Source organism: Haliotis cracherodii, unplaced genomic scaffold (genome assembly GCF_022045235.1).
Source record: "Haliotis cracherodii isolate W230 unplaced genomic scaffold, xgHalCrac1.p SCAF_4, whole genome shotgun sequence".
Classification (NCBI taxonomy): domain Eukaryota; kingdom Metazoa; phylum Mollusca; class Gastropoda; order Lepetellida; family Haliotidae; genus Haliotis; species Haliotis cracherodii.
The window spans coordinates 52,775,681-52,798,062 of NW_027266297.1; the positions used below are offsets into that span (position 1 = coordinate 52,775,681).

General features: G+C 40.7%; 1 protein-coding gene across 1 annotated transcript in view; it reads right to left on the reverse strand.

Moving 5' to 3' along the window:
* Positions 1 to 19,027, reverse strand: part of LOC139478234 (rho-associated protein kinase 2-like) — a 60,101-nt gene extending 41,074 nt beyond the window's left edge. Inside the window, exons 1-4 of the mRNA XM_071260639.1 lie at positions 18,410 to 19,027; positions 9,024 to 9,105; positions 7,972 to 8,072; positions 7,467 to 7,526 (exon numbers count right to left, since the gene is read on the reverse strand). Of these exons, the coding sequence (XP_071116740.1) occupies positions 7,467 to 7,526; positions 7,972 to 8,072; positions 9,024 to 9,105; positions 18,410 to 18,505 (339 nt within the window). The 5' untranslated portion in view covers positions 18,506 to 19,027. The remainder of the gene's footprint in view (positions 1 to 7,466; positions 7,527 to 7,971; positions 8,073 to 9,023; positions 9,106 to 18,409) is intronic.
* Between the last annotated feature and the right edge of the window lie 3,355 nt (positions 19,028 to 22,382).

The window sequence follows — 22,382 nt, forward strand, 5'->3', positions numbered from 1 at the left end:
CCTGGTACACCACACCCCATCACAGAGCACAGAGATCCCTGGTACACCACAACCCATCACAGAGCACAAGATCCCTGCTACACCACACCCCATCACAGAGCACAGAGATCCCTGGTACACCACAACCCATCACAGGGCACAGAGATCCCTGGTACACCACAACCCATCACAGGGCACAGAGATCCCTGGTACACCACAACCCATCACAGGGCACAGAGGCCCCTGGTACACCACAACCCATCACAGGGCACAAGATCCCTGCTACACCACAACCCATCACAGGGCACAGAGGCCCCTGGTACACCACAACCCATCACAGAGCACAGAGATCCCTGGTACACCACAACCCATCACAGGGCACAGAGATCCCTGCTACACCACAACCCATCACAAAGATACCTGGTACACTACATACACTGTGACACAGGGTAGTCCTGGTGTGTAGGCTACATACACTGTGACACAGGGTGGCCCTGTGTGTAGGCTACATACACTGTAACAAAGGGTAGTCCTGGTGTGTAGGCTACATACACTGTGACACAGGGTGGTCCTGGTGTGTAGGCTACATACACTGTAACACAGGGTAGTACTGGTGTGTAGGCTACATACACTGTGACACAGAGTGGCCCTGTGTGTAGGCTACATACATTGTAACAAAGGGTAGTCCTGGTGTGTAGGCTACATACACTGTTAAACAAGGTAGTCCTGGTGTGTAGGCTACATACACTGTAACAAAGGGTAGTCCTGGTGTGTAGGCTACATACACTGTGACACAGGGTGGCCCTGTGTGTAGGCTACATACACTGTGACACCGAGTAGTCCTGGTGTGTAGGCTACATACACTGTAACAAAGGGTAGTCCTGGTGTGTAGGCTACATACACTGTAACACAGGGTAGTACTGGTGTGTAGGCTACATACACTGTGACACAGTTTAGTCCTGGTGTGTAGGCTACATACACTGTAACAAAGGGTAGTCCTGGTGTGTAGGCTACATACACTGTGATACAGGGTAGTCCTGGTGGGTAGGCTACATACACTGTGACACCGGGTAGTCCTGGTGTGTAGGCTACATACACTGTGACACAGGGTAGTCCTGGTGTGTAGGCTACATACACTGTAACACCGGGTAGTCCTGGTGTGTAGGCTACATACACTGTGACACAGGGTGGCCCTGTGTGTAGGCTACATACACTGTGACACAGGGTGGCCCTGGTGTGTAGGCTACATACACTGTGACACAGGGTAGTCCTGGTGTGTAGGCTACATACACTGTGACACCAGGTAGTCCTGGTGTGTAGGCTACATACACTGTGACACAGGGTGGCCCTGTGTGTAGGCTACATACACTGTGACACAGGGTGGCCCTGTGTGTAGGCTACATACACTGTGACACAGGGTGGCCCTGGTGTGTAGGCTACATACACTGTGACACAGGGTTGCCCTGTGTGTAGGCTACATACACTGTGACACCGGGTTGCCCTGTGTGTAGGCTACATACACTGTGACACCGGGTAGTCCTGGTGTGTAGGCTACATACACTGTGACACAGGGTGGCCCTGTGTGTAGGCTACATACACTGTGACACAGGGCGGCCCTGGTGTGTAGGCTACATACACTGTGACACAGGGTAGTCCTGGTGTGTAGGCTACATACACTGTGACACCAGGTAGTCCTGGTGTGTAGGCTACATACACTGTGACACAGGGTGGCCCTGTGTGTAGGCTACATACACTGTGACACAGGGTGGCCCTGTGTGTAGGCTACATACACTGTGACACAGGGTGGCCCTGGTGTGTAGGCTACATACACTGTGACAAAGGGTAGTCCTGGTGTGTAGGCTACATACACTGTAACACAGGGTGGCCTTGTGTGTAGGCTACATACACTGTGACACCGGGTAGTCCTGGTGTGTAGGCTACATACACTGTGACACCGGGTAGTCCTGGTGTGTAGGCTACATACACTGTGACACAGGGTGGCCCTGTGTGTAGGCTACATACACTGTGACACAGGGTGGCCCTGGTGTGTAGGCTACATACACTTTGACACCGGGTAGTCCTGGTGTGTAGGCTACATACACTGTGACACCGGGTAGTCCTGGTGTGTAGGCTACATACACTGTGACACCGGGTAGTCCTGGTGTGTAGGCTACATACACTGTGACACAGGGTGGCCCTGTGTGTAGGCTACATACACTGTGACACAGGGTGGCCCTGGTGTGTAGGCTACATACACTTTGACACCGGGTAGTCCTGGTGTGTAGGCTACATACACTGTGACACCGGGTAGTCCTGGTGTGTAGGCTACATACACTGTGACACAGAGTGGCCCTGTGTGTAGGCTACATACACTGTGACACAGAGTGGCCCTGTGTGTAGGCTACATACACTGTGACACCGGGTAGTCCTGGTGTGTAGGCTACATACACTGTGACCTTGGTAGGGGCTCTGGGGAACAAAGAGCCAAAAACATTGATCTTTTGTTGTTGCCTGCTGGGGAGAGATGGAATGTCACACATGCCGGTCCACGAAGTAATCCGGCCAACACAGGCAGCCCCTGAAGTCTGTCAGTGGCCAGTCCACTAGCAGCAGCGTCACCATGGATCAGGGTGCCTGACGTCACAATGGTCAGGAAGTCGGTCACTTGGGGTCAGCTGGGCTGAGGCCAACCGCCATCATACACAGTGACACATATGTTCCTGGTGTGAGGCAAAGCCAACCATCACTGGTCAACAGTCAAAGGGTGTTGTTTGACTGTGAAGCCCTCTCACATTAACACAAACTGTGTATTCACAGTGTAAAGTTTCAAGAATAAAATGTGACGAGATGAGACGAGACAATACTCAACCAAAAATAAACATCAACATACCAAGAAAAAAAGTTATACATGTGGAGTGTACATTGGTTTCACAAAGTGTTATATACAAAGTAGATTTTACATACTGATCATTTATTCATTTTTCAAAGAAATTACAAAAATGTTTTACAGTTTTAATAATATCTGATATCATACTATCAGAGCTAAATGAACAAAAAAACTCAAGAAGTTCCATTCAATTGATACAATTTTTGGCATCTCATTCAAGAAAAATTCAGATTGCTTATAGCAAGTACAGAAAAGCAATCATTATTTCCACCAAAGTCAAGAAGGCTTACTATGGCTCACTAAAGCATTCCACAGGCTGGGTATTTTTAACTCCCTGAACATCCTAAAGAAGAAAACAACATATCACTTCAAAAGTAGTAGATAAAAGGCAAGGAAAACTATTTCAATTTCTAATTCATTTCCAATATTTTTATGCATGAAGTTGCTTGCCAATTATTGGCTCAAATTTCTCTTTCTATCTACAATGTTTATCTTCTTCAAGGCAACAATATTATCCAAGCAGGAAAGTTAATGCTGAATTCACACAACAAACAAAACACTGTGCATTATCTCCTGGATTGGGAAGGTATTGACTGGGACTGCAGCAGTGCTGCTTACAATTACACAATGATATGATGGGAGGAAGCTTGTAGGCTGTACGAAGCCCCACTGCCTGCCGTTACAGAAGAAACACAGACAGGGAGAAGGCAACTGGAACTCAGGTCACACTGACCCACAGCCCAATGACAACATTAAACTACTTCAGTGTGTAGTCATGTGTGACAAAGGAAATCACATCAAGATACACGAGAACTTCATTCCTGCCAACTCTGACTCAATCTAGCACAAATAAATAAACACATTTAATATCATGATTATAACTCATACATCAGGTCATATCTGAATCAATCAACTCGGTGAACTTGGTAAGCGGAACCAATCTAGGACGATAAAATTGGTGAGTTTGGTAAGCGGAGACAACCTGGGATGATCAAATCGATCAGCTTGGTAAGTGGACATGTGGGATGATCAAATCGATCAGCTTGGTAAGTGGACATGTGGGATGATCAAATCGATCAGCTTGGTAAGTGGACATGTGGGATGATCAAATCGATCAGCTTGGTAAGTGGACATGTGGGATGATCAAATCGATCAGCTTGGTAAGTGGACATGTGGGATGATCAAATCGATCAGCTTGGTAAGTGGACATGTGGGATGATCAAATCGATCAGCTTGGTAAGTGGACACGTGGGATGATCAAATCGATCAGCTTGGTAAGTAGACACTTGGGATGATCAAATCGATCAGCTGGGTAATTGGACACATGGGATGATCAAATTGATCAGCTTGGGAAGTGGACACTTGGGATGATCAAATCGATCAGCTTGGTAAGTGGAGACAACCTGGGATGATCAAATCGATCAGCTTGGTAAGCGGACATGTGGGATGATCAAATCGATCAGCTGGGTAAGTTGACACTTGGGATGATCAAATCAATCAGCTTGGTAAGAGGAAACAACCTGGGATGATCAAGTTGATCAGCTTGGTAAGTGGACACTTGGGATGATCAAATCGATCAGCTTGGTAAGTGGACACATGGGATGATCAAATTGATCAGCTTGGTAAGTGGACATGTGGGATGATCAAATCGATCAGCTTGGTAAGTGGACACATGGGATGATCAAATTGATCAGCTTGATAAGTGGACATGTGGGATGATCAAATGGACATGTAGGATGATCAAATTGATCAGCTTGGTAAGTGGACATGTGGGATGATCAAATCAATCAGCTTGGTAAGTGGACATGTGGGATGATCAAATCGATCAGCTTGGTAAGTGGACACATGGGATGATCAAATTGATCAGCTTGATAAGTGGACATGTGGGATGATCAAATGGACATGTAGGATGATCAAATTGATCAGCTTGGTAAGTGGACATGTGGGATGATCAAATCAATCAGCTTGGTAAGTGGAGACAACCTGGGATGATAAAATCGATCAGCTTGGTAAGTGGACAGGTGGGATGACCAAATTGATCAGTTTGACGAGTGAATTAAACAATTAAATGGAAATTCTTTTCGCAGAAGCAACATGGTATGAATCAGGTTTTTTGAAAGTTGATTCCTTCTTTCAACATCATGTCAATGCAGTGCAAGTTCATGGCGGAAAAATTTAAAAAAGTCATCTCTGAAGTATCATAGATGTACACGTCATTCACACAAAGTTCAATCACAACTTTCTCTCTTTTTTTAATATTTCACTATGGTTCAAGGTGAAGTCACTACAAATAGATATTTAACATCAACAGCGTAATGTTATTTCCTTGAACATGTTGAACTGAAAATAGACAACAGGAAACCCTGATGATAACAGACAAGTTGACTTTGTTAAATAATATACTTTATTGATTATTGCCGATGTTTTGGTCAACAACAATGATTAATAAGGTACTTTACTTGCCAGTCCACAGGGACTGGCAGCCACATGAATTACCGGTCCAAGCCTAATTTTAATGGTAAAATATGGTAATTACCAGTAAACAGGAACGCTGTTACTCCATCATATTTCTTAATGTTCATATCTTATCTCTGATCAAGAAACATTAAAACTTAAAAATCTGATCTTACTGCTTTTATCATTGTTTATGCAAATAAGCTACTTCAAGCAAAACTTCAAGTAGACAAAGCCACACCAGGCAAACATCTGTCCAGATGATATAGATATTGAATCATACAGCTTCTACAACCACACATTAAAGTGTACCCAGAGGTGATGAAATGACAAATGTCTGCATGTTGTTGATCCAGTTGCAAGGTGAGCCGACAAGAGGTTACAGCATCACCAGGCTTCATTCAGGGGAAGGGGGCACCTGTCACAGACAGACAATAGGCGAGCCATGACCCTACCTACAGCCCACTGGTACTTCCACCACTTTCATCAACTATCTGTGGCTAGGCCAGTTTTCACTGTAGTTGCTATGGTTACCTTGTCAAAAGAAAGAATGTTGGAAGCTATATTCAGCTACTTCTAGCCATTTCTTAAAGTTAAGAAAGTGACACACATCATTTCATCTCCAATGGAACAACATGTTGATAAGTGGCCAGACAAAGGCTATCAGAACGAGTCATGAAGAGGACATCTCACAGAAACAGAAATATAACATGAACTTGGCATAGCTTTCAGTCAATGAAACAAACTGCCAGTATACATATCACCCTGAATAATAATGATCTAAGAGTTAGACAATTTGCAGTAAGGTGTTCAGCCTTAAAGGCAATTAGGCCCTGTACAGATGGCAAGGGGCCAGGTCGACTGATCAGCTATTCTACTCAAGCATTTCAAATACAGGCAGCAAAGGATATTGAGACAACACATCAACAGCAGGATAACCCTGTACACTGACAACACATCAACAGCAGGATAACCCTGTACACTGACAACACATCAACAGCAGGGTAACCCTGTACACTGACAACACATCAACAGCAGGGTAACCCTGTACACTGACAAAACATCAACAGCAGGATAACCCTGTACACTGACAACACATCAACAGCAGGATAACCCTGTACACTGTCAACACATCAACAGCAGGATAACCCTGTACACTGACAACACATCAACAGCAGGATAACCCTGTACACTGACAACACATCAACAGCAGGATAACCCTGTATACTGTCAACACATCAACAGCAGGATAACCCTGTACACTGACAACACATCAACAGCAGGATAACCCTGTACACTGACAACACATCAACAGCAGGATAACCCTGTACACTGACAACACATCAACAGCAGGGTAACCCTGTACACTGACAACACAACAACAGCAGAGTAACCCTGTGCACTGACAACACTTCAACAGCAGAGTAACCCTGTACACTGACAACACATCAACAGCAGAGTAACCCTGTACACTGACAACACATCAACAGCAGGATAACCCTGTAAACTGACAACACATCAACAGCAGGATAACCCTGTACACTGTCAACACATCAACAGCAGGATAACCCTGTACACTGACAACACATCAACAGCAGGATAACCCTGTACACTGTCAACACATCAACAGCAGGATAACCCTGTACACTGACAACACATCAACAGCAGGATAACCCTGCAGACTGACAACACATCAACAGCAGGATAACCCTGTACACTGACAACCCCCAAAGGACGCAACTCTGGAAAGCCGACATATTCAGGTGGAGGTTGAGGTGCAGGTGTGCATTTCCTAAAGTAGTCGATAACAAACTGGTAGGTCCTACCCACCTGATTCACACAATGTTTGCTTGTGTGTCTGGACCAGACAATCCAGTGATTGACATCATGAGCACTGATTTCCAAAAGAGGGACATGACACACATCAACCAAGTCAGCGAGGATGAGCACCCGATCCTGTAAGTCGTCTCTCATGACAAGCAATGGTTGCTGAAGACCAATCCTGACCCGGATCTTCATGGGGTGATACACACAGTGAAGGGGTAACCTGTGATGTATGTTATACATCACCTGGGCTTGCCAATGGCTCGCATGATACACTTATTTTTCCTTATATTTGCAAAAAATAATCAGCAAAAGTACTCACCATTTCATATTTACTGAGCAACTTCATTGCATACACCTTCTTAGCCTTTTTATGTCGCACCTTTGGAGAAGAATTGAAACTGATCACAATATTGAAACGGAAAAAAATATTTTGGCTGATAGGTTTAATTAAAAAGATATCTGGTTTTGCAGCTGTAGCTGAAAAAATATCTGGTCTCGATACAATATTCCTGGTCCCACCAAGATCACCAAATGGTCGGTCCCTAGGAGACCTTCGATATGATACACGATACATATTTATAAACAGTAATGATAGGATTTCCTGCATCAAGATAAGTTACTTTCATGTAAGTGCTGTATTTTTTTCTTTAAAATTAAAGAACTTTTCAATTTCATGGCCTTTGTAATGTTAATTTGGCATATTATGCCCAGACCAATATATGTATTTGGAGAGAGTATTTGTAGGAGTATGCCATGTAAATTGACATTTATGCAGCATCAGGCATGCAACTTAGGGTGCTATCTGAAGAGACTGCTTTACTTACCAACTGTACTTCGCCAAAGGCACCACGGCCTATAACCTTGATCACATCAAAATCGTCTGCTTTCATACGAAGTTTCTTTAGTAAGTCTACAGTTTTGGTATCTGAAAAAGAAAAGTTTCAAATCTTGTAATCTACTAATGAGAACCACTATGTTGGCTTCATTTTGAGAAGGCTACAGTCTCAACTGAACGATTCCTGGAATGGTAAAGGAGGTTATGCTATCATTCGAAGTCTAAACAGTGGTGACCCAAGGAGGCAGTGTTGTCACTGATGCAAAACCAGAAAGGCTTTATTATTTGCGTTCAGCCATGGGACACAATGACCACTTAAGTTTGAAGCTTCTGATCGAGTGGCACACAACAAGCGGCAAAACAATGCATCTTAAACTAAAGAAAACAGCAGCACACATGACAAATATCATATGCTCATTGTCATGTGACTTTGAACTCATGTATATTGATTTAGGCTTGACTATTTCATAAACACAGATGTTAAACCATGCAGGCTTTCTATTTCAAATTTTCAATTGATCAAATCTATCAAATTCCACCAATAACTGTCAATAATACCAAGACTCTGGAAATCTGACCATTTCAGGACGGGCCATGTGACCTTTGACCTACCTAATATTGACTAGTCAGTTATAAACCTGTCTTTTAGGATTCAAACACTAAAGTTGGTCAAAATCAACAATGTTTGGCTTTGGCAGCTGCGTGGAAGGGGACAGATATCCCTGAATGTTCAATTCCCCATCTCAGGATGTGGAAGTTCCACATGGCCGAGACTGCCGACTGCCATCTGCCATCAGTCGCTGGGTACCAGCAAATGAGAGTTTGCGTCTGTCTCTAAAATGGAAGAACTCTCGAGTGCTATTTTTGTACTGTCATGGGGCTTTGGGGTTCTTTTGTTTGGTTTTTAATTTCCCCCTTCTAGAGTAGTGGTGAAAGCTGAGTGGCTCAAGTAATTGTGTAGACAAGAGCACATTCCAGAAGCATGTGCATGCTGTGTTTGTTGTGAGCCTGTCGTTATGCAATGAAATGAGATGTACTCACATCGGAGGAGGAAATGTTCCACATTCTTATTCCTCCTGATGGCTGTATGATCCAGATCGGCCACCAGAGCTGTTATACTGTCCTGAAATAAGAAGGGTAGAGATAACCAACCTGGAGTCACAGAGAAGCCCCACTGTGAGGTGAATGATAGATGGAAGAAGAACCTGCTGTCAATAATGATCAGTGCAAAGTGCACAGGAGGTGGCCACCACTGTCCAGTCATGTGTGGTCAGGTCCCGTTGGGCATTAGGATCAGCCATGCTGAGCTATAGAGAGTCAAGCTGGGCTTTATGTGTCGCAATGAAACATTGCGCTTTCTGCTGGGGGTATGACGACACACTAAAACAGCCAGGTCATGCAGGGAAGCAGATGAGCACTCACCATGCACACTACCTCACCTGAAGCCATCTCCCCTAAGTTAGTGTTAAGCTATTCCTCAGGTAGCAGTTTCCTTTCTTAAACAGTCTGCGTTTATGTTTAATAATTATTTTATATGTGCAAAGAAATAATGCATTTTCCCTGATATGGTAACAAGTGACGGCAGCCCAGCCAAGAAGTGTCTGTACTAACTGTCAATTACTGTAAGCCTGATACCCCATTAGTCCCCTGTCCCCACCTTGGGCAGGGTTTTGTACAGTTTTATGTTCTCAGTTATTGTCGCTATTTTCTGTAACTAACCTTTGAGTTGAAGAGTATTTACGACAGAAAATACAAAATAATTCACAGTCACTGCCATCTACATTGATCTCTGCCCATTCAAAGTCACTCAAACATGAACACTTGGGTGTGTTTTTTAGTCATACTGGTTTTTTTAAATTAAATAATTATTTTGCCTGTTTGGTTATCAAATCATGTCTTTTCTCATCAATACCACCATGGGCATTCCTAATTAAAAACAGCCATTACCCTCACAAAATCATTCACTTTCACTTTGACATTTGAGAATCAGTAACAAGTCACTTACAACAAAAATAATAAATATATATATGTACCACATCGGTAAACAGAGTGCCCTTCATTCACGACTCAAGGGCGGGCAACTCTATATTATGATATTATATATTGTTGAATGACAGCTATACTATAAATGCATACCTTAAAAATAGTTTCAAGACCGGCTGCACAAACACACTTTTTGTTTATTTCTTCAACAGACAGTTGCCAAGAATGCTGTCTATTTATGATATAAGCAACATTTATTTCGTTATAATTACTTCGAACATACGAGAAATGAAAACATATTTTAGATTCAAAATTATCCTGCATATTTTATTGAAAATGATTAGAGATGAATTGATACAATTGAAACATGTACGCGCCCGGTAGGACGAGTGTTTCTTCAATTCTTTCTCACCCTGCACATGCTTCCACTCATCAATACAAGCGGACAAGTGGATTTTTCGAGCAACCAGTTTCCACTGTCAAAATTACTCATTTTAACTGGCACGGCCTGTTGCTTTCACACATTGAGTCAGACAAGGAAAACATATTCTATCATACCCAAAACCAAAATACAAGTCTACATTATCATGATTACGAAAACAAGCCACATCACTTCATCTGTGCAAATACCAGTATTCGGCTTGCCCTGTCCATCAATGTGTGTGCACTCATGCTCATGGCTTATATTATTTAAGCACAACATGGACCAGTGACTTCTTTTACAGGGCACTCTGTATAATTCTGCTATCTGACAATAGCGGTACATCATGGATCTATTGCGCCCACTAGAAACATCCATATAAGGGCTGCACAACCTACATCCATCATCAGGTACTTATTAGTCTGTCTCTGTCCCTATACCGTGTTATTTTCCCTTCCACCCAGCCCCTACTGTACACCAAGAGCCCTAAATGAAGCAAGACTAGATTTTCCGTAGGCTCCCTGAAACTTTATCTGGACCTGCTGAGAGGCAGATGTTCGGACCCGAGTTTGAAGCCAATGTCAAAAAACATTCTGAAACAGGAATTAAAACTTTCCCAATTATGTCATAATAGTTAAAACTAATGGTATGGTCATGCAGAGGTGACATTTATTTTATGGATAAGAAGACAAATAATGAGGAGAGGTCTTAAAGTGTTGTTTGTTTGTTGTTTAACGTCGCACTCAGCAATATTCCACCTATATGATGGCGGTCTGTCAATAATCAAGTCTGGACCAGACAATCCAGTGATATATATCATGAGCATTGATCCACGCAATTGGGATACGATGACATGCATCAACCAAGTCAGCGAGCCTGACCACCTGATCCTGTTAGTCTGCTCTTCTTAAAGCTTAGTCTTACATTATTCAAAAACTTCTGAATATACTAAAATATGCAAGAAGACAAATCCCAATTATTAACAAAAAACTTTTTTCCTATTTTGACCCTGGCAGGGGCACTTAGTCTGGAATCCCAGCTAAATCACTGGTCATGCATAGCTGAAGGGACATCCACAAACTAGACCTACTTTCAGTGTGTTTCCTTAAATCCAGGCTATCATGGCTACTGTTCATGGCAATTCCATACACAGCCCTAGTTTCCTGGTACACACTGCCCTTCAGGAGCACAATAAACCTCCTGATTGATTAGCTTCATTTTTCACTGATTTTCCGTCATTTCAAAATCTAAATATAATAAGTGAGAGATATGAACTAAGGTTATGTCAGTCAAAATCATTACTTTCTTTACACATGACAACAAACCTGACACAGCATACAAGGTGAAGGTGAAATGGGGTTTACGTCGCATTCAAGATTATTGCAGTCACAGCTTAAAGAAATAATTACCTGACAATCTACTATTGCATAAAACCTAATCAAATACTCTGTGACATATAGCTATTGTGTAATACCGTATTTGACGTAATAAGCGCCCACGGTGACATTTGCTAATATATTGGCTAGTGAACAATCCCAATTAGCACCCTTTCCTATTGATCAATGTACACAAGACTTATTTATTCGCGTATAATACGCACTCGTGTGTTATATGCACCCTTAATTATGGCCAATTAAATTCTGGAAAAATATATCTGTCGTACTGGGCGCTTATTACGTAGAATATGGTATATTAATATCTTTGTTTATTTCGCTGCTGAGATTCTTCTCTTGCAAGAAAGATTTCATTCAGGATAATAAAGTCTATCTTATCTTATCCCCTACAGTGTGACACATTTAATAATATTTAACCCTCCTACATATTGACGTTGTTGACATTAGAACAATAAAATCAAATAATTTTGTTAGTCTGTCTTAAGCTGAGCAATGCGAAATACTGCTGGTATATTCCCCCCCAAATGAGACTGGACCAAGTCAGCTCATGCAGGCCGTACCACCGAGTACAGCAGCTTGTTACTTGGGTTCATTGTAGGTATGCATTACAGGCAACTGCTGACTCCCAAACCATGTGGTTCATATCACAGTTAATCAATCACAGTGTTATTACATTAAATTGTGTGTGTAGAATATTGGACGACAGTTTACTTGTTGAAGGAACAGTTTCAAGATTTCTATATTTCACATGCAGACATGGTAAAATGATGATATACCTAGCTTGTACTCTACATGATTCACAATTGGTGAATGAAAAAATCAATTAGCAATGATAGGGTACACTGTTGGTTAAGAGCTCAATAAATCAGATTTCATAATTTAACTATGACAAATCTACAATACTTCCTGATTATCAAGTTTATAACACCCCCTAAACTGTTCAACTTAGCAGCTTTATGTAGTATTGTAAATCTACTTAAACAAGCATGAAATACTTTCATCACCCGCCAATATGACATGTCCCGTGTGTGCAATGCATGAGAGTCTGTGAACTATATTCACTGGGCCTTTTTGTAAAGAAATATAGTACGTTTTTCAAGATCTGCTCCGGAAACGAGGACTACCGCCATATTCGGTTTAAATCAAAGTGGTTGCCATGGAAACTCGAAAAATAACTTTTTTTAAAATCCCAAACTATCAATAGGCATCTGTTCACCACTAGATATATCTATGTGCCAAGTTTGGTAAAGAAATATGGTACGGTTTTCAAAATCTGCTCCGGAAACGAGGACTACCGCCATTTTCAGTCTAAATCGAAGTCGGTGCCATGGAAACTAAAAAAATAACTTTTTTTTAAATCCCAAACTATCAAAAGGTACCAGTTCACCACTAGATCTATGTATGTGCCAAGTTTGGTGAAGAAATATGGTATGGTTTTCAAGATCTGCTCCGGAAACGAGGACTACCTCCAAATTCAGTCTAAATCAAAGTCGGTGCCATGGAAACTCAAAAATAACTTTTTTTTAAATCCCAAACTATCAAAAGGCACCAGTTCACCACTAGATCTATCTATGTGCCAATTTTGGTGAAGAAATATGCTACGGTTTTCTGCTCCGGAAACGAAATGTGACGTACAGACGGAAGGACGGATGGACGGCACCCATTCCTAAATCCCCCTTCCACTTCGTGGCGGGGAATAATAAAACTGAAACAAATACCGAACACATGCCTGTTCACATGGTTCCCTCTCTACTCTCTTCCTAGACAAGGAGATATAGTATTTGAATCTACATTATCTCGGGACCCTGAGAAATGTTCATATAAGGATTATGACAATAACTCTTTGAATTTCATGTACAAAAAGTATGATCCATGAGCTTCAGGGTTGGCAAGACTACAGTGATAAACATCGGTAGAAATACACAGTTCAAAACATAATCACAGAAATATCACTGGTCTCACATGAAATCTGCAAGACAGTTAAAACAATCTGACTAAGTTTTCACACCTTGATGTGCTAATTTACTGAGGGAGGGTGTGTGTAGTTCAGTCCAATATGGGTGAATGAAATAAGGAGAGAGACATTTCATATATTCCAGAAACCAATCAGGCCACCTAAATGTTATAGCAACAGGTAATGGTTGTTCTCTGCCTTCCGTTGAGAGGGCCAGTCCAGTGGACCAGAATATTTGTTGAATGGACCAGCATATTTGTTGAATGGACCAGTCTGGCTGACCTGCATATTTGTTCAGTTAACCAGTCTAGTAGACCAGCTTATTTGTTGGGTGGACCAGTCTAGTAGACCAGCTTATTTGTTGGGTGGACCAGTCTAGTAGACCAGCTTATTTGTTGGGTGGGCTAGTCTTCTGGACCAGCATATTTGTTGAGTGGACCTGTCAAGGTGACCAACATATTTGTTGAACATGAAATTACCTATTAGAAAGTTATAAGATTCTGTTGCACAACCTGCCCATAATGGATAGCAGTTCCTTTATAAAGGTGTAGTTAGCTATACATTGAAGCATGACAAGTTTAACATCATCACACAAGCCTCCTTTGATCACGATCTGAACTATAATGTTTATCATTATCAACTGACAAGGAATGATCCAACAATGTCTGTATTATTGCAGATCTCCACAACCCCTTCCACGTGTGCCCACACAATGGACACCTCCTCATGCTCCCTCACAAGCTGCAGGACTCGAGTATCTCAATACTATGAAATGATATGCACTTCCGGAGTACATACTTGACCCCATTACAGTTGAAACAAGGGTCCCTCTGTCTGGAAGATTCAGTGTCTTCATCGGTTTCACTTTCAAATCTCAAGTTCATTCTGGACTTGACAAAGGTGGGCCACATGGCCCATTTAACCCGAAAATGTAGGCAATTCAGAAATTCTGAAGGCTGTCTGTTAAACCTACTCTCACACCTACTGCAGGGAAGGCTGTCTATTAAATCTACTCTCACACCTACTGCAGGGAAGGCTGTCTGTTAAACCTACTCTCACATCTACTGCAGGGAAGGCTGTCTGTTAAACCTACTCTCACACCTACTGCAGGGAAGGCTGTCTATTAAACCTACTCTCACACCTACTGCAGGGAAGGCTGTCTGTTAAACCTACTCTCACACCTACTGCAGGGAAGGCTGTCTGTTAAACCTACTCTCACACCTACTGCAGGGAAGGCTGTCTGTTAAACCTACTCTCACATCTACTGCAGGGAAGGCTGTCTGTTAAACCTACTCTCACACCTACTGCAGGGAAGGCTGTCTTTTAAACCTACTCTCACACCTACTGCAGGGAAGGCTGTCTGTTAAACCTACTCTCACACCTACTGCAGGGAAGGCTGTCTATTAAACCTACTCTCACACCTACTGCAGGGAAGGCTGTCTGTTAAACCTACTCTCACACCTACTGCAGGGAAGGCTGTCTGTTAAACCTACTCTCACATCTACTGCAGGGAAGGCTGTCTGTTAAACCTACTCTCACACCTACTGCAGGGAAGGCTGTCTATTAAACCTACTCTCACACCTACTGCAGGGAAGGCTGTCTGTTAAACCTACTCTCACACCTACTGCAGGGAAGGCTGTCTGTTAAACCTACTCTCACACCTACTGCAGGGAAGGCTGTCTGTTAAACCTACTCTCACATCTACTGCAGGGAAGGCTGTCTGTTAAACCTACTCTCACACCTACTGCAGGGAAGGCTGTCTTTTAAACCTACTCTCACACCTACTGCAGGGAAGGCTGTCTGTTAAACCTACTCTCACACCTACTGCAGGGAAGGCTGTCTATTAAACCTACTCTCACACCTACTGCAGGGAAGGCTGTCTGTTAAACCTACTCTCACACCTACTGCAGGGAAGGCTGTCTGTTAAACCTACTCTCACACCTACTGCAGGGAAGGCTGTCTTTTAAACCTACTCTCACACCTACTGCAGGGAAGGCTGTCTGTTAAACCTACTCTCACACCTACTGCAGGGAAGGCTGTCTGTTAAACCTACTCTCACACAGGGCATTCAGAAAATTGATATAAAAGGGGGTACTTAACAAAACCACATATCACACAAGTTCCATTTGTTTATAGGTATTGGGCAGTACTGTACAAACTTAGTTCAAATGTCCATGTTACTAGGCAATTAGATAACCCTTATACGCTTCTGTTTTCTGTTAAATGTGAAAGCAAATACAAACTGTCAGTAGTAGGGGGCGCCCAAAAATATTACTTAGAACATGGAACATCATTAAAACTGACAAACACTGATCATGCTGATTAACATGTTGAAGTTGAACATTGGAAATGAACATCCAACATTTCGTTTCTCAATACATGATGACTGCAGGTGTTTACAACAGATGATTTGATTGTACAGACATAATACAGGATCCAATCAACCATCTATATCAGAATATCACTAGCGTAGACACTACTATCATGCTACTGAAGATATGCAATCTAGGCTATGCTAATACATGATGCAGCAAGCACAAATATGATACATTCTGCCAGCATCTTATGAACCTTAAGTTGTACTTGTTTAGTAAGTAATGATCACCAAATGAAATGAATTTCTCATTATATGCTATATGTTCTACACTAAAGTATTAGGAATTTCTAGCAGACATAAGTTATATGGCCCAATACATTAGCCAGAGCTCCAGATAAGCATTTTACCCATGCATTTTAAAATCATTGGGTATCAGTAATTCTATCTGGGTATTCAAATTTCTGTTACCCACTAGTTTTTACACATTTGGGTATTTAAGTTAAATATTTAAAAACACTATTCATCTAGTCCCTGCAAACTGGTGTTGTGTGGGTTCAAGAGCTTTTTAGGACTCAAAAATACCACGGTTGACGGTTGGCAAGGTTGACGGAATGCCCGTTAATAATTTCAAAATAAGTTGCTGATTTGCTAATTGAATACGCAGGGTTACTTCACAATATTTTGATGATAAGCACAATTTTTATTTTTGTAGCTTATCTGTAATGTTCGTTGCATATTTGATATGCTTGGATTTTATTTTACTGAGTATTTCTTCATTTCTGATGCATATTTTACGCAGATACGCAGCTTATCTGAAGCTCTGATTAGCTATTATTCTGTACCTGGTACCATAAGGCATAAAGCCAACAAATATTCTTCTTATGAATTAAAATTTGTTTGCCCCCTTATATTGAGATTATTAAGGGAAAAAATCCTTTGTAATATACCTGTACGCCATGGAAGTATAGCAATCTCTACTACTACAACTACCACTGACAACTGTAACTGTAGGTGAACTGTAATCATGGTAATATTTTTTCATCAGTTTTTTACCTATTTTACATCTATCTTAAGTGTATCACTCATGAGTATTCTCCATCTTGTGGTCTGCCTACTTCCTACCATTGCTGACAGTATGCATACAATAGTGAGATTCAAAATTCATGATCATGTTCAGAATGCATATGAATATTCTATTTCAACATTAAATCTACATACATCAAGCGATGAGTTTCTGTCAGACAGCATGACAGTCTTTTTCACATTAATTGTAACTAGCAATGCAGTGTAGCATTGATGTCAACAACCAGGACAACTGTAGGGCATAAATAGTCCATGATTCATAATTACATACCTCATTAAAACATTAGGTTGCACATAGATATGAAACAAGACTAGGCAGAGTGGTAAACAATTACTCCAGACTTCATGTTCATAAAACCTGCACCAGGTACTGCATACTTCTGTTTGTTCAATCTGAAACATTTTTCAAGAAGGATTCCTCTTGACCCCAACCACCCAAAAGTGGAGATTGCCATGCCATCTATCATCGATCTTAGCAACATCTTTTGGTGTGTTGTTCAGTGTAAAAGCAGACTACCATAATTACAGCTGTTTATTTAAAAATCTGAGAGTAAGTGAACACTTGAGATTCATAAACCATGATAAACAAAAATAATTTCAAATAGTAATAATCAGTTTCATTATCAATCACCTTTCTGTAGACATGGTAAACACTGTGTGCAAATGGAAGTGTAATTGTTATGTGGAAGTATATGATAATGAGCTCTGTACATACTGTTCAGCCATGTTGTTTATCACTGGCAAATTTTTCAAAATGCATATAAATCCTGGGTCTGTTATATTGTAAATTTGGGTTGATTATTTTGGCCAGCTAAACATGGGGTTGTCAGGGCACAGGATCATGACAAAACACTTTCTAAACTAGCATTGATAATCATGACAATGACATGAAAAAGTACCTTGGAGATAATGAGAACCTTACCATGCTTACATTCAGAAGCATTGTCAATACTTATCATACAACAAAACGACTTCTTTTTTCATGTTTCAGGCTAACTGAACATTGTGAGTCTTTGACTATCATGGAACTTCACTTGCCATGCTTGCTGAAGACAATGATGTTTCGGAAAGACTCCCACTCATATCCCCCCTCCACAAGGTGTATATGTATGCATTGACGCTCAATCCTTTTAGTGATATATATTTTGTAGGGGGGAGCTGAACTCTTACCAGTGTTCCTTGGGTAAGCATACTGTGATATTTGTACACGTAATGCACAATTGTCAACAAAAAGAAAGAGACCCATATATGTTAGGTCAGGAGGTGATAACTTACCAGCAAACCATCTACATTTATCTCTGAATTTGGATTTCTCATCTTTTCTTCAAGGCTGGCTAGCCGCCGCTTGTAATCTGTATCTGACATCACCATCTTGGGATCTTCACAAGTCTGATCCTACAGGCGATTAAAATTTAATTTCAACAGATGCACGTATATTCAGCTGAGGGACGGTAATCACTTGAGTTGAGATTAACTGTCAACTCTGTCAACATCAAACCGCCCCCAAATCACCGACACTTTCGTACTGTGTCTCATTTACACATTTCAGCTTTGATGATGTAATAAATGTCATTTAACCAAATGACATATTTCGCCATTTAACAACACATATTGGCAGCAACGCCAGGGCTAAAATAAGTTCCACCATTTGACATTAATCGCAGCTCATCACATTTGGCGCTTGACTTGCGATGTGAAATTCCTGTCCAGCAACTCGAGACCCGGTCGCTTTGACCGAAGATGCAATCACATTATTGACACTTATCCATGAATTCCAGTGCGAGTGTATCATTCACCTCCTCTGTGTAAACAATAAAGGAAAATCTAAACACGATGTAGATATCTAACGTGACAATTCCGGTACTCCTTTCCTGTTTCAAGTTAGTTAGATCATGGCTGCCATGGATTGAATGTGTTCAACCACGACACATATTTTTATGTAAAATAAATACATTGTAACTAAAAGGGAAAACTTTGAAAAATCATGGACATTTTGTAAACAGAATAGTTGAATATCGAATTTAAATACACTTGATGTGATTTCTACCAATTGTAAAGGTAAGAAACGTTGATTTCACAATACCGGTCATCCTTATATTTATACAGTTGTAGGGAAAGTAGGATATTACCCGATTCCGTGTGGTACGCGCCCTCAACCGCAGTCAGCTAGAAGCCTAGCAGGTGCGCGTTTTGAGTGCTGATGTAGTATTTTGTGTATCATGTTCTATTTTTGACATTCCCTGCACATGAATGAAAACAAGTAAATATACCTTCAATTCACAAGAAACGGATTTTGATTTACAATAATAACGCATACTCACCAGAAGAAGAAAAATATCATTCATCTTTTTTTGTGACATGATGGCTATACATCGGCTTTGAAACCGAAGACAGATACCTTTAAGGCATAATTTAAAAAAGTAATTACACCATTAACATTTCAATAAGATTAATATGATTTTTAAAAGGATGAACTTTTTTTATCAAAGGGAGTGTGAGCTGCAAAATATTCCTGACAAGCGTTTGGTAATAATACAAAAAGGCTACATGTATATATATATGTTATGATTAAGAGGGTTAACATTATTGTTGTGCCATTTTTCGTCTCGCATGGTACCCTTCCTCAAGAACGAAGCAGATTGTGTACCCCTCTAAGTTAGCCACTAAGTTAGCCTTGAATACTATTTAGAAATACGAAATAATGTTCCGAAGTTTCATATTTTCAGGGTTACAAATAATCATTTTTAGGGTTACGAATTTTCCAGTACGATTATTTACTGGCTGATGTGATATAACTGGAATACGTTGATTATGAGGTTAGAAATTATTTTCAGTAAATTAAATAATCAAAACACCGCCCATAGGCGCGTGCAGTCAATCAGTAGTTACAGTTGCGTACTTGTGTTGTTTTCTTAAAAATATCTCTACGAACAGATGAATCATCGGATTACTTAGAAAATTGAAGAAAAAATGTTAATGAAGACGTTATATCTAGCCTGAATAACGGTATAAAAAAGTATCACACGTGTCATTTTAAATTGATAACCACTGTCCGATATGGCGAAGGTAGTTTCACCAGTTTAGTAATACGATGTGTTTTCAAAACTTTGTTTTTCTATAAGTATATATTCCAAATATCTATATTCCCATCAATTTAAGTTTTACATTCTTTAACCATTTTATAACTATAATAACCATCTCTATCACTATTTTGTTTTCGGGAGACTTAATCAGTTAGCAATCTTTTAACAAATATTATTCTTTTCAATAATTAAATTTGGAATAAAACATCGAGAGCACACCCTTGTACACAAAGCACAGATATTGATGACCCCTATTTAACCCTTGTGGCCGGGTCAAAGGATGCTAACCAGCCAGTGCAACAACAAACTGGAACATATAGAATGTTTATCCGTAGGAGAAACTTAATATACATATTTGTTATTATTGTTTGGGAATGGTAAAAAGAAAGGCTTGTGGAACAAGAAGATATGCGCGGGGTATATCTATGTAATATATTTAACAAGTTATGAGGTGTCAAACTTTGTGATAAATCCAACAACACCTCGTTCATTCATCTTCCTGAGGCAAGGGAGTTGACTGACTAAAAAAGGTTAAGTTTCCATCCTTGATGAACTTGGCCGGAATTAAGGAGTTATTTTTGGGGGCTGATTTCATTTCGACTGCAGGATTTGAAGAGCATGTGTACCCGTCAACTGGACGTGGACAGATGTTTTCCAAATCTGTTCATGCTTCAATCAAGGTGCTCAAGTGATCTGATTTACTCCGCGAGACAAGACCCATTGTATCGCAAACAAAAACCTTGATCATCGATCAGATCGTCTTAACTGGGCGCCGCCATTTTGTTAGAAGCAAAATCTCCCCTAGTTCGGCAAGGGTGAAAACTGGACTTTTGCAGAGAATTCCTGGTTCACAAGACGTCATCAGAATAGTTTATCATTATGTATTAAAGTATGGTAATCATAAACTACAAGATGGTTTTCCATTGGTTAGTTTTCAAGGTCGCACAAAGCAAAATTCCATCTAAGTGATGGAGGTCTGTAAATAATCAAGTCTGGAGCAGACAGTCCAGTGATTGACATCATGAGCATCGATCCACACAATTGGGATACGAGGACATGCGTCAACCGTGTCAGCGAGCCTGACCACCCGATCCCGTTAGTCGCCTTTTACGACAAGCATAGTCGCCTTTTACGGGAAGCATGGGTTTCTGTAGACCTATTCTACCCCGGATCTTCACGGCTGTGGATATACATCAAACACACTGAGTTCCCAGAATGCTCATTCAGATTTCTTCGGTATTTCTGAACACCATGTCGACTGTCAACTTTATTGATCAAAATGATGTCCATTTAAAACAACATTGCCTTTAGATTAAGTCAATTCGAAATGCCAGACAGTATATATATTTTATATTAACAGGAATTAAAAAATCATAAAAAAATCACTTATGTTACTTTGAAAGATGTTTTTTGTGATATTTTCACAACAGCTACGCTGAAATACCCACAATTGTCAGGTGGGGCGCATTAGACGAAAGGACATGAACGGAACCATGACTTTGAGAAAATGGCGAAAATATACATTATTTAAGATTTGATTTTTTATATAAAAGGTGTGGTGAGTATGATACTATCATGTGATCTAGTCAATCTTATTTATGATATGAGATGACTTTTGACATTATTTCTGTTGAGATTACTGAGAGATAAGTAATGAAAATAGGCGCAACGCTGTAGCGACACTGATGTTGATATGCACCATAAACATTTCATACCATTGAAAATACAAGTGCACAGATAAGAAAGATAGTTGTGAGTAGAAGTATTATGTAACACATAACATGCTAATCGACATTGTTCCTGGTCTTTGAAAGGCATACGGAAATAATACACATAAGGAAGAGAATGTGTGGATGTCAACTTCTTTATTAAGAGGAACACAACGTTTCGGAGTAGATGCTTACTCATTCATCAGGTGAATGAATCCCCTGCAACTTTTGCCACCAATACATTGGAGAAACCCTGAGACCCCTCAACACCAGACTCAAAGAACATCTGACCTCTGTTAACAAATTCGACCTGAAATCCGCTATTTCCGAACACATCCCGAAGAACTAAAGCCATAACATCATGTGGGAAGACACAAAAGTCCTGTCTACCAACAACAACAACTGGCGACAAAGGGCTCTACAAGAATTTTGACATTGACATCACGAGACACCAGC